Source organism: Aptenodytes forsteri, unplaced genomic scaffold (genome assembly GCF_000699145.1).
Source record: "Aptenodytes forsteri isolate BGI_AS27 unplaced genomic scaffold, ASM69914v1 Scaffold257, whole genome shotgun sequence".
Taxonomy (NCBI): Eukaryota; Metazoa; Chordata; class Aves; order Sphenisciformes; family Spheniscidae; genus Aptenodytes; species Aptenodytes forsteri.
Genome location: NW_008795194.1, coordinates 5637126 through 5652578, shown reverse-complemented (window position 1 = coordinate 5652578; position 15453 = coordinate 5637126). Strand labels below are relative to the sequence as shown.

The 15453-nt window shown below is 39.9% G+C and overlaps 1 protein-coding gene across 2 annotated transcripts in view; it reads left to right on the top strand.

The window, feature by feature from the left end:
- NRP1 (neuropilin 1) overlaps positions 1-15453 on the top strand; it is a 115810-nt gene that overhangs the window by 32758 nt on the left and 67599 nt on the right. For both annotated transcript variants that reach the window (XM_009278629.1, XM_009278627.1), the window contains exon 3: positions 14519-14700. In XM_009278629.1, coding sequence (XP_009276904.1) covers positions 14519-14700 — 182 coding nt within the window. The remainder of the gene's footprint in view (positions 1-14518; positions 14701-15453) is intronic.

Sequence of the window (15453 nt, the reverse complement as noted above, 5' to 3'; positions counted from 1 at the left end):
CTGCACATCTAGACAAGACTACATCCATGAGTATTTCTGCGTTATAAAGAAATGTTATTGCTTGTTATAATGTGCTTAGTAGAACGAGGTTTGATGTAGTGGCAAGAGTAGCAAAAAGCCATATTTCACTATGAACATTTTAAAACGGAGGCTCACAAAAAATACATAGTATTTTAAGTCTCTTTGTCCTTCTTGTTCATTGTCCATCTGCAAAGGTAAAAACTTTAAATCAAAACTAAAAGGATTAGGAGCAAGAATGCAGAGCTGTCAACTAAATATGTCTATTTATAAAAGACGTATTAAATCACAAAATTAACGACGGTGTCACTAGTATTGTAGCCATCTCAGTTGATCCAATGCCTTCAAACTCTTTCAGGGAAATATCAATATCCGGTTTTCCAGGCTGAGAAACTGAGGCACAGGGAATTTAGCTGGCACTTGGCTTCACTGAATAGGAATGGCACAGGAACAGAGCCTGTGCTTTCAGCCTTCCAGTCCAGTCTCTGCCCACTTTCTCCTATCATCTCCCATCTCCCTAAACAACCTAAGCCCCATCGTACTAAGGGCCATCTAGGCTCACATTTGCTCGCATTTGAAGCATGAAATTTCAACTCTCTCTTTAATCTCCTGACTTTATGGCTCTATTAGCTACTGTGTGAGCAGTACAGAGCTGTAATGACATGGAAAGTTTACAGGTGACTAAACAGGTAACCCCTGGGCAGCGTGGCAGTCCTGCCCAATCCCCTTCCAACACTCCTGCCTTCCCAACCAGTGGCTCTCACAAAAGCAGAATGACTCCCAGCTTCCAACCTGCCGCACTTTGGACGTTTGCATCCGCGCCGCAGTCAAAGACATGACTGTGGCATCCAAATCCTTACCCAGTTAGTGGCAAAGCTGTGGTGGCATAGGTTTTATCGTCCCTGGTGGGAACATTTAGCACTGAACAGAGTCTATGGCATTATTAGTACCTCAGCCAGTTAAATAAAAATAGTTCAGACATGTGTCCCTGTGTTGTAAGCACATAACCAAATGCAAGAATAGCAATTTTTGGTAGAGTTTATCACTGCTCTGAGCAGCACCATTAACGAGCAATACCATTATTTTCCCAGAGCATGATGCTGTATAGAAACCTTACTGAGGTTCTTCCAGCTGATATATCCTTTTGTTGCTGGCATGAGAGGCTCTTCCGTGATCCTTGTCCATATGGGAAAAAAGAGACAATCCTTCATCCGTTCCTCTCTTATCCCTCTGCTAGTTCTCATGTGGAATTTTCACGGGGGAAGGGACAAAGGTTTGAAATATTTCTCAAAGTTGTCTGGCTGGTGTGGCTCCTACACTAGACATGTGGCAATCATGCAAGGGCAGAGGACACTTCACGGTATCTGTTTGAGGAGAAATGTGCAGTAATTGAGGGAAAGCTGAAATACGGGCTGTTACATGCCAAATATGTGAAAATTCAATTCACTGGAGCTGTTTCAGGAATCTGTTCATCTCAACATGTGTTAGTACTGTGAGTCAGGCAGGATTTTGCCTCTCCAATAGTCTGTTAGTCTCTTAACATCCCTTTGTTCAGAGAGAGAGAAAGGAGGACTGGCTTTACAGTGCCTGCGAGACCAAATTCAGGTTAAAGCTAATGAGGAATGTGTATGTTTAATTTGTTAAGGGGTTTTTCTGCATGTTTCAGGAAAGAGGGGGGATTATTACCATTTCACCCCTGTAATAAAAAACAGGATCCTGTATCTTGGAAATGTTTACAATGTAACAAAATGAGGTTATGTTACGTTGTAAAATTTTAAAGGGGACTATGCACTGACACCTAGGCTCAACGGCATGAAACACGTGAGCTGTTCAAACAGGAAGGGTTTGTACTTAAAAGTTATGAAAATAATGTTTCAGTTTGAGAAAACCAAGTGCTTTTGACAAAAAGTTTGAGGTTCCCCCAGCTACAGATCCTCCCTCTGCTAGGTACCAACTGTTTTATTCAGAGTAGGGGATGAACAGAGTGCGTGTATCATCTGGCTCAAAGCTGGGTGTGATGTTGGTTATTTGGGTATCTTAGCACTGAGACAGCAAAACTGCAGTTTCCCTTTCATTAACATGCTGACAGGTGACAGTGTTTGGCTGTACTGCTGGTGGAGGGAGGACGGCTCCAGAGGTGCACCTTGCGACCCGCCGTGCACCCCGGGAGCTGCACCACCTCAGAAACAGCACGGGGAGGGTTTGCAACAGGAGGATGGAGACTACGCTGCCAAAAGGAGTCCCTGATTCCTTCTGTGCAAGCCAGACATCTCTATGAGCCAGCTCAGGGGGCTCGAAGTGAGGAAAGGGATGGGGCATTATCTCATTTCCTTCCCAGACTTCCTACTACTGTTTTGGGCAATTTATACCTTTAAGAATGCATAAGGCAAACAAATCTTGTTCTCCCTAGTGTGCCAAAGCCTGTCTTTTGCATTATTAAACCACAAAGGAAAGCATGGCGTTATCTTGCTCAGATTCTCTGCACGTACAAGAGAGTCCAGCCCAAATATATTTCATGGCTTGTCTGTCTGGGTTAGTGTGCTGCTTGCCGTGAGTGAAGGAGAGGAAAGAATCAATGCTTAATACCACAGAGTCTTATACAGATTGTTCTTGTATGCTTATCGCTACTAAGTAGACAAACAACAGAAAAAGCATTAATAGATACCTGACTAGAAGTGTAAATGAAACAAAAGCCATCAAATCAGGATTTTATCCATTTAATTGCAGAGTAGGTGTTTTCATCAGCTGTGTAATGGTTTATTGCCTTTCAAGGCTTATTTATTGTAATTGATTAATGAAGACTTAAAGCACCACTCTCTTACGAGTAACAAAAGGAAAGAAGTTACACCACCATTTATTTTTGTAATTCATTGAGTTACTACAGATCCCCTTGATATTTTAGGTAATACATTATTATAGCTCCATGTCACACTGTCCATTTCCCTGAGTAGAAAGCAAGGACAGAAGCCTGACCCATGAAGTGCAGAAGACAAATCAACGTCATTATCCTATGCTTTCTCGGACCCAGTAACAGCCCTTTCCTGAAGATTGTGTTGTTCTGGATCACAGCTGTTGAAGCAGCCAGGACAAGGATGGGAGAAAGTGGTTCTAGGAGAACATTACTGCTGACCTCAAAAGCAGCAATTTCTGTGTGAGGGTGTTAGTCCTGACTTAGGTTTTGCACTGCCCAGATCCAAAGACAGGGGTCGTCTCACAGCCATGTGGCTCCGAACAAGATTTAGCCTTCACTGAGTATAGGTCCAAATGCACAGCAGATTTAAGAGAGTATATCTCAAGAAGTTGCACTGATGAGGGAGGAAAAGGAAGTGGAAAGAAGACAAACTCTGTCCCATCTAATGAATACTTCCTTGACATTGGTGCAGCTCCCGCTGGGGATTTGAGCTGGCGCACATGTATGCAGTATGGTCCCAATTACTGAAGTCCACGAGCTGTGTATGTGTTTGTGTTGTGTGTATGTTCATTACCCTGCTTGCTTTCACAAGTAAGCATTTAGTACCAGAAGACAACTCTGCAAAGTTCTTTAGCAGACACTTGTGAATTCTGGGAGGTTTTCAACTTAGTTTTCCATTTTAAAACAGCGTAGGCCGATGCACCTCTGATGCAACTCCACTAAACTCTGTAAATTTGTACCAGGGATGACGCTGATCTGCTGTGCACATTTTCCTTTCTGTAAGTCATTATCACATGCCTCTCTTTCTAAGAAAGGCATTTTTATGAGAGGTGGATCACTGGGGTGCGTTTTTTTTGTATGGCTGGTTTGCCCCATGCTCCAGCTATAACAATGCAGTTTCACTAGGCACTGGGTCATACGGCTGACCTCAGCTAACAAGCTGTTCCTGTTTTTAGGCTACTGGGAATGTTTATTGGCCACTGTTTTCCTCCATTCTAAACACATAGTTATTTCTCAAGACCCATATAAATCATAAGGTCACAAAACTCATAAAAACTGTGACATTCTCTGTGATGCAGGATACAAATGAACTAACTTCAGGCTTAGCAGCTTTAAACATCTATGGTATATTTTATCATAATATAAATACATTAATTGAAGTTATATATACTTTTTAGTTCAATGATACACACAATAAAATGGTAATAAAATTGCTCAATGGGACAAACTTTTATATACTGATGTTTCAAATTGGTACAGTTTAACTGTGAGCTCTATTACAAAAGCAATGTAACTGTAACTCTGCACTAAGCTGCGTTTAAGAGAAATAGCGATCTGTTTGCAATAAATTTTAAGTATTCACATACTTTATAAGAAAATGATGCTGAGGATGCTATGGAGTTTCCTAATGTAGATTTCAAGAGCAAAAACTCATGGGGGGTCTGTACTAACTGGATTGACACACTGGTGTGTGCAAAACCCAACTACACCTATAAGGAAACACACTAAGTTATCAATAGAAGTTTTATTCATAATGTCTGTACTGAAATTGGACAACAAATTAATAGAAAAGGATTGGTAGCAATTACTATAGTTAAATTTGCATAGAGGTTTCCACTCTGCTTCCCTGTCCCCATTTGCTTTAGTTGTTTTGAAATGCACATCTTCCAGGCTGAAAGTTTCCCAGGCTGCTCCTCTGCTTGAGAATGAACTTTGGAAAGAGAGAGATAAAATGATTCAGGTCTTTTTTTGTACAAAGAATATAAAAATATACACACACAGACATGCACGCATACGTGCATACACACGTCCCCGTTGCAAAACAGAAGAAGAACCGTGGGACTTTTTCAGGCAGCTCTTCAACCACACTTTCTAAGATCAGAAGGCTGAAATTTGAAAGCACTGTCCATGAGTAAACGTTCCTTGCAGTGCTCTTGTGAAATATCGTTTAGATTTCACAAAGCCAGGACTTCTTTAAAGTTGCCGGCTATGCGTATTACTCATGCTGCTTAAGGGTTGTTTGTTAAAGTGGCAATGTACACAACCAAATGATTTTGTGCTGAGATAACGGCCCACCAGGAAACATGCAGACATTGTAAGTGGGTTGATCTCTGAACTACAAATGCTTCTTATTCAGCTTTGTGTGCCTCCTGTGCCAGAGAGCACTTCTCGATGCTATGGCCAGGCACTTTGTCTTTTCAAGTTTGTATTATATGAAAGAAGTAAGGAGACATGGTTTTCATCTTTAAGTGTTACAACAGGCTGCCAAAGGTCTTCTCAGCATTATGACAATATTTAGCTAATAATGCCACACATTTCACACACTTTAGGACTCCGTTTTCAATCCAGAAAAGTCTTGAACGGTTTGATCTCCTTTGTGTAATTCAAAATCTTTTTTCTTTGGTGATAGCTTAAAGGAGTCTGTCCCCCTTCCCCCCTAAAAAAAAACCCAGGAAAAGCTCTAATATGTGTACATGATTAAACAGTGACAAGTCAAAAGCTTCAACAACAAAGCTGTATTTTTTCCGATAACTCCACTTGTTTGTTCATATGCCTAATCGTGTGGCTATATACTGTCTCAGCAAAAATCAATCCACTCGTTTACATGTGTCACACTTTCAGGCAAGGAAGACCCACAGAAATCATTTATATCAATACAGACCAGGTATGTGAAGACACTGATCGGACAGTGGATTTTTCACTTGGACAATGGTCTGCCCAAAGGGAATGTGGTGCAGAAATCAGAACAAAGGGAACAACATTGAGAAATATTGGGTTCCAAGTGCCTAACGCTGCATCCTTAATACTCTCTTAATATAGTTCCTAACTGGAAATAAACAAAAATACCCATCATTTTACTGCATTTGCAGAGCTTCAGGACATGGTTGCCATGGAAGAAAATTGCCATAACTTGTGTTCTAAAGCTGATACGTATGTCTGCAATTTCCTTTCTCCTTTAGCCTCTTTTAGTTTCATTAATTATGGGTGTTGCTCAGAGAGGTTGTAGACAGCCCACAAGGGACAAATATTTTAGTTTCAAAAGCGTGAAACTTATTTTATGTTCTGAACTTTCACAGTTTCTGTGAAAAGCTAACACTAATACTTTTAAAAGTCAAGTTCCTAAGGTTATGATTAATATGCCTCATAGATCCCAACAGGATAATTACAAATTAATCAGCAGTTCAAAACTCCCAAATGGAGTACTATAAGGTTGCCATCACTTTAAAGCATTCTTTTTCTACTTTCATGGAAAGAAAAAGAAATCACAAACGATTCTGATCTTCATTTGATACAACCCTTTCTCTATTCTTTAGGCATTTGAGGAAGCAAACCTGAAGGTTCCATAACTTACCAATTAAGCATGCTTTTTAGTGAATTCAGCAGTCCATGCTAACAGCACTAATCCAACCACAAATCGTTAAACTAGTTAGGCACATGAAAACAATGTTTAATGGATATAGAGGCATACAGATAGTGTTTGACTCCTTGCAGCAGTGTAAGTGTGTATATATGCATGAGTCTCTGTATGCAAGTAATTTAGTCTAGTTCTCCTACAGAAATCACACAAATGTATTTGTGAGACTGTGTAAGACTTTGCAGCTCGTTCTTCCAATCGTTCTATGGCTTAAGAAAACTTCCAAGTTTTGAGCCTCTGTTAAGGAGCTTTATTCGAAACCCACAGAAGCCATTAGGAATCTTTCCATTATTTCAGGAGGAGCTAGACTGGGCTTTTATATTTAAAACACGATATCTGGCTGTCTAGGCTTTGTTCCTTGCTGTTTGCAAAATTTCTGGGAGACTGTTAGCACTCAGTCTCTCTCTTCTGTCTCCACATATGTAAAAGGAGAATGACAACTTTACCTCAGAGGACTGTTGCAAAGCTTCACTTATAAACAGATTGGCATACTCGGATGAAGTTGCTCAACTAACGAGAAGTTTTCTGATTGATGGGCATCTCTTGGGAGGTCATAAAAACAAAACTGTATAATTTTGTTTTTGGAAATAATTTTTTTTGGCTTACAAGAGCCTACTCTTATGCAGGATGACTGCTTGTGCCATCTTTTTTCTGTCTCTTATCACCTAGAATATCTTTCCAAATCTAACCATGTCAAATTAGTGGCTAAATACCAAACTAAGCCAAGGTATAACCCTCACACCTGAAATGTCCATATGAAAGAATATAAAGCTTGAGGTATAGTGAGTAATAAGAAAATTACTTTTAAAAAAAAAAAAATTTTTCCAGTTTCTTAAGCCCTTAGCTGGCTCAATGTAGATAAAGTAACTATGAAACAACCAGTAAAAATTAGACTGCATTTTATTTTGTGAAGAACACTGGAAAGTTGGCAACAGGTAAGATTTTGCAGTGAAATAGTAAGGTGAACAATTTGTAAATGACTCTAATATCTTCCAGATGGCATATTTTACTTGGGAACTGAGTTTAGAGTAATTAGAGGCATGTGAATTTCCTATAAATACTAAACTTCACCAGTTTGACACTAGAAAGCTCCTTCGTCTCTGAAGTCTTTAAACTGCTAAGTGTTTCTTTTTCCCCCACTTAAAGTGGAAGTCATGGATTTGTAAATTTGTCTTATTTGACAGACAGAAACCTTTTTCCATGAAAAGATAGCATTTTTCTATGCCAGAAAGTTATGAACTGAAGTTCCTCACTGAAGAGGTTTAAAATTGAATGTTTCTTCACAGAAAAGGTTTTCATTTTTATATACTGGGATCATTATATTATAATTTATTACAGTACGTGGCAAGCAGTGAAATCAGTGGAGTTTGCCCTAACTTCAAGATCAAATCTTTTCATTGGTAAAATGCTTTTTGCAGACAGATATGCTGAAGACCTTAGCAGATTAATTTTGCTTTTACTTCCCCTAGGACATTGCAATACTAAAATGGCAAAACCTGGTCCACAACCCCTGATTCTTCTTCATTTTCTGCATGACATTGTTACATTCATTCCCCGAGTGAATCCTGCTGTTCACATTTCTGTTGAAGAATTTTCCAGGTTTTATTTGGTGTAAATAGAATAGAACTAAGTAAATACAAGGTAAAATATTCTGTCACCACTTGCACCCTCTTTAGCCATATATCAGTGTAAACTGGCTTAGATCCATTGACATAAAGGGGCTAATCTCATTTGCAGCAGCTAAAGATCTGTCTACTGTTCTCAGAGGAGCTGTACAGATAAAAATGCAGATATAATCTTGCTTATTTAGTTCAGCTCTTCAGTTCTGCCAGTCCCAGGTATTCAAAAGGCATGAGCCAAACAACCAGAAGCATGTGATAAGATGAAGGATAATCAGATTTTAAAATAGTAGTGATTATTTTTATTACTTCTGGGTTTTGAACTTTTATTGGTTAAGGTATGTTGTATTTCAGATTCCTTTGTTCAGCAGAGAATTAAAAGCTTAATTTTAAAAAGAAAGGGCAAATCCCAAAGCATTAGATGATTCCAGAAATGAGTGTAATAACAAAACTGTTGCTAACATTAGTTGCAATCAAACTGTTACAGTGGGTAACTGTAGATCTTCATCGATGTCTCTGTTACATCTTTTGTCTTTTTCACTGCAACATTGTCTTGTACTAAAATAGACCCTCACTAGTTCATTCTTAATGGAGACCTACTGTCAGTTAATGGCATTAGTAAATTACTGAACAGTGGCCAAATCCCAATGGCCTTATTCCCAGAAATCTCTTAGGTTGACAGGACCTTTGTATGAGTAAGTTCAGTGAATTTTGGCCCTGGATGAAGACCATAAAAACACCAGCTCACAAAAGATCAATGGAAACAAAGGCCCCCCAAACTGAGAGGGATTTCAGTAAATTACAAATCGTTAATCGATTGCAAATTGCGTATTTAAATATCCAGCTCTTTAGAGAACTGTGGGATTCAGATGATACGTTGTCTCCCTTAGGGGGCTTCATCCACACCATGAATCCAGTACACTTCACTCATCCTGTCAAAGACACGTCTACACCAACAGTTGACTTGCCAGGATGGAGAAAGACTTCTCCATTGAGAAGACTGCACTGTGTGATGGGAGCAAGCAGCCAGGCAGGAATGCACCACACAAGACCCCATGGCACCAAGCACACTGGGAAGGGGCTAAAAAAGCAAAAAAAAACCCTGTGGTTCCCTGCAGTTCCCATGCCTCCCGGTGCTCAGGGAGTACCCGTGCCCTGCTTAGGCCTGCTGGCTGGCTGCAGACACAGCAGTCGCCCAGGATCCTCCGAGGGCCGCATGCTGCTTTCACCTCCATCAAGGTGTGTTTTGAGGCCCATGCATGAGGACTTATATCCCCTCCGTGTGGATACCTGCACTGAGCCTCCAGGGAAGGCAGACGTGTCTCCACAGGAGGGGGCTGCCCCTCCAACACCCATTAGACAGGTCACCTTGCCAGGATGGGGCACAGGAGGCTCCGGAGAGCAGTCAGGCTGCACGGAGGCTTGGATGGAGAGCAACCTGATAGACGCTGAGGTAACATGCAGAAGAACAGCCCGTTTGGGGCTGTGCTTAATTATTTATTTTTATCAGCATGTACTTCTTTTTCTTGTTGCTAATAAAATGGGATTAAGGTTGGTGTCCCTCGAGTGCCTGCAGTTCTTAAGCTTTTAGCTCTGGGATACAGATTGCCTTGTGCCACAAACACTGCGGTAATCCCACACTGCAAACCCTCAGTCACTAATGGGGCACAAATCCATGGTGCAGAACAACTCAAAACTCTTTATTTAGATTTCCTCTTGCAACGCCTTCTGTTGAGCTAAAATGGAGCCTTGTGAGGAATAAAAAAAAAAAAAAACTTTATAAAATAATGGCAAAAGAAAGATGCATACTAAGAAGCAAATTGTCAGAACCAAAGGTAGTCTGACCAGGGTGGAGAATTCGTGTCAGGGAGAGATTTAGCAACTTGGTGGAGGTGGAATCGGAGTGATAAAAGAAACAGAGAAGTGGAAAATCTTTTCATTCTAACAGGTGAATAACCAAATGCTCATAACCACCCTATAGATGCATATCATAGTAGGCTGCAGAAAAATATGGCATATTCAGATGTAAATTATAGTTGTATATGCTTCACTGATTGTTTCATAAGGTAAAAGGGCAGATGTTTACATTTCAGCTGAGTTCTGCATATGTCTTGGGAAGGAATTTTTTTAGGCAAAAGGTATAAGATCTCACTGCCCTAATAATAGGAAAATGCGTGGAAGTGGAGCGTAGCTTGGCAGAGTGGCGGGCTTCAGCAGCAGGCAGGGCTTTCCAGCACTTTCACTTCACTTTCTGCAGTACAAGGTGCTATGGTGCACTTCAGGGGTCGCCACTATGTTCAGAACTGAAACCAGGCGTAAGCACTGTTATCACCTACTAGAAACTGGGAATAGAAAATTCACCAAAACCTGTATTCTGCAGCTTTTTATGTTTTTCATTGCCCAGTGCTCATTTTACAGGTATTGCTTGGCCTTTTCCTCGAACCCGTAACTTACACTTTCCAAAAAAAGAGCAGGTTTTTTGCAATTCCTTCAAGAATTTGTAGAGGAATTCTAGATTCCCTCATCTTTCCAATGGGAAACTGTCCCAGACATTGTTTTACTAAACCATAAAATTAGGACCGTCTAGCAATGGCATGTTCAGGCACAGGCTGGGAGGAGCTGGGGGAGTGTGCGAGCTCTGCAGTGCATTTCAGCAGGCTCCCACCCGAGAGACACACAGTCCAATTCTAGATTCCCTCATCTTTCCAATGGGAAACTGTCCCAGACATTGTTTTACTAAACCATAAAATTAGGACCGTCTAGCAATGGCATGTTCAGGCACAGGCTGGGAGGAGCTGGGGGAGTGTGCGAGCTCTGCAGTGCGTTTCAGCAGGCTCCCACCCAAGAGCCACACACAGTCCTTGCACACCACAGAGGGTGCAAATAGAAAGCAAACAAAAATGGGATATCCAGAAAGACCCAGACAAGCAAAAAGGGAATGCTTTTTGCATCGTGGCATAGTGCCTCCATGAACATATCTGCTGATTACCTCTTCTGGGCAGACATCTCCTATTTTCACACAGGAACTCGTGCTCTAGTCTTTCACCTGAAACTACACTCAATGGTTAGCGCCATGTTTATATTTACATCTCTGTGCCATAAACCCTAAAGGACTATAACATTGCAAGAAATATTTGCCACACCATTGGCAGCAGTAACTGAGCGAAGAATTGCCAAGTGGGAAATCCAAATTTGCAAACTCAGTATTCTGGGCTGTGTGCCAAGACTGTCTGGGCGCTGCGGAGGTGACACATTCAGTCTCCTCAGAGGGATGCCAATGTGCCAACTGCATCCCTGGCACAGCACCTTCTCCTGACAAACTTATGGAGAAGAACTGCTACCAAGTCCAGAGGGAGATGCAAGCTGCTTTCTGAGCTTCCTTGGCAGCAACTCCATTTTCAAGTTGTGACTGTACTTTCTCCTATTTACAAGAACAGTTGTTTGTGATACAGTATGGTCTCTGGTAGGATTTTGAAAAGTGCAAAAATGACAGCAGGACGTCGGTTTCCAAGTATAAACTAGTAAAATGCATAGTAATTTCATTTCCCTAAGAAAAAAATAACATAGATACTCACTTACAGCAGCCCAGATATCAGATGTTGCCACCAGTGTGGGAGAATCCAAATCCATTTGTTAGCTACCAAGTTAAAGGCACGATCCTTAGAATATGAAGGTTGTAGGGCTGATCTCTAAAGTTTCCCCTTTTGAAATTGTACTTCGTACCTATTGTCTTACAGCTAAACTTCTTTTCTGTCTGTCAGTAATTTTTCAAAGAAAAACAAAAAACTTGAAAAATCCTCCAGTCTTCCACAGGGCTGCATGATGTGTAACTTGCAAAATCCATTAGAAGACAGCCTTTTAGTAACCAAATTGTGTCATTTGCAATTGCACAGCAGCCAGAAAGAGCACCATAAATTACAATTCTGTCACTATAAGGGACAATGGAAAGGTGTGGGCAGGCTATCGGTATAAAGGAGGAAACCTAGGAGAGTGATAGAATTTAATTTGAATATTTTTTGCCGAATTTACTTCATATAATAGCAAAATTGGTACTTACAGGTTAATTATTTTTTTGGCTGTGTAGGAAAGACTTAGTAAGACTATAGAAGATTGTTTATTTTTAAGGTGTAGCAGAATAAAAATACTGAATTCAAGCCTTTTGGGTTTTTTTTTCTTCTTTATACATGAAGTAAAAAAGCATGTAAAAATTTGCTTAGCATTTTTAGTTAAAATTTTTCATGTCATTTAATAATTCAGAAATAGGGTTCTTCTTTATATTCATTTGAAAAATTATCTACTGTTGAGGCTTAAGCAATGAATGGTGCCTGGGAAACTGGTGAAATAATGTCATCATGGAAAGAAGAGCAAAGACTGTCACTCAGATGCTGTGGTTTTATGTGGTTACTCTTTCTCTTTAACGAGCAGTTAATTATTTGGAGAAAGGTTGTCCTGTTAAAAATTCTCAACATTCATTTTTTCCCTGAAGTATAAAAAGTAGTAGCCTGCATTCCTGAGTACTTCCAATAGGTTTTGCAGGGAACCTAGAACTGGTATTCTTAAGGATATTTCTAAAGGGAAAACAAAACAAAACAAAAGAAAACAAAACCCAAAGAAAAACAATTCTGAAGTCTTTTTACAACTCTCCTCCCAACTTTCAAATCCTGTTACACCTATATCATAAAGAAATTATAGAAAGAACAGAAGTCTAATTTAAAAAAAATGCAGGTTACTTAAAGTATCTGTAAAATTATCTCAGAAATGAACATTTCCGCTTTGTATTTCCACCAATCTGAAATGGGACAGTGAAGCTAACTAGCTGAGCAATTGGTACGAGAAAAATCAAATACATAAGAGGAAATGCAGTTAACACAATATTTCACATATGTTAATGCTTACAGTTCCATCAGTGTCAGCTTTATTTTCTACTTGATATACACCAAAGCTGGCACACAATTTTAACTGATGAGGTAATGTCATTTTCAATTTAAGGAGCCTTAAGCCGTCCACTTTAACTAGTGATATCATCTTTGCAGTTGTCTCACAGGGCTTCATGTAAACATAAGTAATGTGCCCTGGATGGTTTGGAGCAGAGTTGTTAAAAATGACATTGGTCATCATGAAGACATTTTTTTCCTTTGATCTCTTTAAAAATGTCAGACACACTTTATTGTCCTGTCATTTTTAGCTCTTCCTTGTACATTAATATGCTCTGAACATTTCAGTGAACGTAACAGTAGAATAAAGGTCTAAACAAATTAATGGCAACATTTTAATGTCAGTCGTAGTAGGATAATGAAAAGTAAATGAGATTGTCTGGCTAACAGCAACTTGTTAAATAAAACGGCAGCACGGCTGAGACGCAAAGACACAGGGGCAGAGAAGAGCCTTTCGCCGCAGTCCAAAAGAGGCCCAGAGCACAGCCCAGGCTCCAAATGCCACCACTTTTAGGAAAAGATTAAACTGATTCTACAAATTGTGTCTGCTCCTCCTTCCCATCCGGGGTCGCGTGAAATCATCTGCTAATAAAACTCAAAACCAGACCTGTCTCTGCACCTGCAGCTTCTGCCTCTCCGTGACTTTTATTCTCATTTGTATTCTCTCAGCTGGCTCCGTGCAGCAAGCTGCTGGGCTCTCCTCAGCCCTCTGAAACCAAATCCATCAGACCAGGCCCTACGTATTGGCATCTCTGGTGACAGGGCTGAGGAACCCTAACATGACCGCTGCTCCCAGGCAAACTTTTACCACCAATCATTATTACGTATTATATACCTTTTCTTATCAAGTCCTTAGGAATCAAGCAAGTAGCCAGGGGAGGATTTAGCCCAGCCTGTTCAGTAATCACATGCTGTACAAGTATGACTATTATAACGTGCACTTCTTGATTCAAATACCTAAGCAAAGATGATTTGTAATGAAACAAGTTTTGTCTGAGAAAAACCAAGTGCTGTGACTGACGTGTGGATTTTGTGATTTGCACCAAACTATTTGTCCAGCTAACAGGGAAAATAACAGATTTTTCTACCACTGTTCTGAAACATGGTAGAGTTTTGAACAAAATCTAATGTTTAGGGATTTATTTATTATTCTGTGGACATATGTTTGGAGGACAGCATATGGAAATCAAAGTATTGTTCATAAAGAGCTCCAGCCAAAAAGACATTTTTGAATTCATAACAGAACTTCACAGTTTGAAAAGAATGCTATGCATTATGTATTGATAACAACACTACACAGACAAAGGAACACAATTTAATAATACAGAATTGTGCTCATGAGATTTCCTTTTTTTTTTGTTAATTGGTTACTTTAGCTGACATTGTCTGCAAGCATAATGGACACCATTCTTCCTAATAGTTCCATGTTGCCAGATGATGTCTACAGACATAATGTAGTCCATTTTAATTATTTCATTTTGCTTACATCTTTCAGCATAATGCATTTTCCAAGCAAGCTAGCATTTTTCTTGATTATCTATGTTGTGTTATGGTTTCTAAATTAATTAGGTCTCCTTCTTTCCTGGAAGTTAAAAGTTTCTTCCTTCCATTTATCTACCAGGTATGATTATGTTGAAGTGATTGATGGAGATAATCCTGAAGGACGCTTATGGGGAAAGTACTGTGGAAAAATTGCTCCCCCTCCTTTAGTGTCTTCGGGACCATATCTTTTTATTAAATTTGTTTCCGACTATGAGACACATGGAGCAGGATTTTCTATCCGTTACGAAGTTTTCAAAAGAGGTGAGAAACAATTCATTGTTATATAGCTCAAAACCTGTGATTTTTGCTTTCATCAAAAAGTTCGCCATAATTCTTTGGGATGTGGGGAATACACAAAAATGCTTGAAAGAGAAAATTGTATTACCCTTGTCATTCCAAGGTGGGGCATGTATTCAGTGGGTGTAAATCATTATGAATCCAATGGGTCAGCTGCATCTGAGGATTGACTCCTTTGGGTGTAATGTGATAGTCTTCATCAGCTGTTTATTTCATTCTTAAAACAACTATTAGCTTTCTTTTTTTTTCCCTTTTTTTTTTTTTTGGTGATAATAATTGCCATATGATTTACAATGTTACTGCCTTAACAGCACTGTAGCCTTCTGAGTCCCTGACTTATTTCGGTTAGTGTTTTGCTCTGCATTCCCAAGAGATGGCTGTGGGCTCGGAAAGGACCAGACTACACATGGGCAGCAGATGATGTTGCTGTTGCTTTCACAAATCGTATTTGGGAGGTAAAGGAGAGGAGAAGCTCACACTGTTCACAGGCATGTCCTGCTGGATGCTTGTGCCAGGATTTCAGTGCCAGTGAGCACAGATAGCTGTATGGGACAAAGAGAAAGCCCAGAGAAAAAAACAGTCCAGGATTAACCAGACCTGTAGACAGCCCCTCTTTGATAACTCTCTTTCTGAGTCAATAGCTAGAAGGGGAGTAAGGTCTTCTTTTTTGGCATAAACCTTCCCAATAGATGGATGGAGAAAAAGAATTCATATATT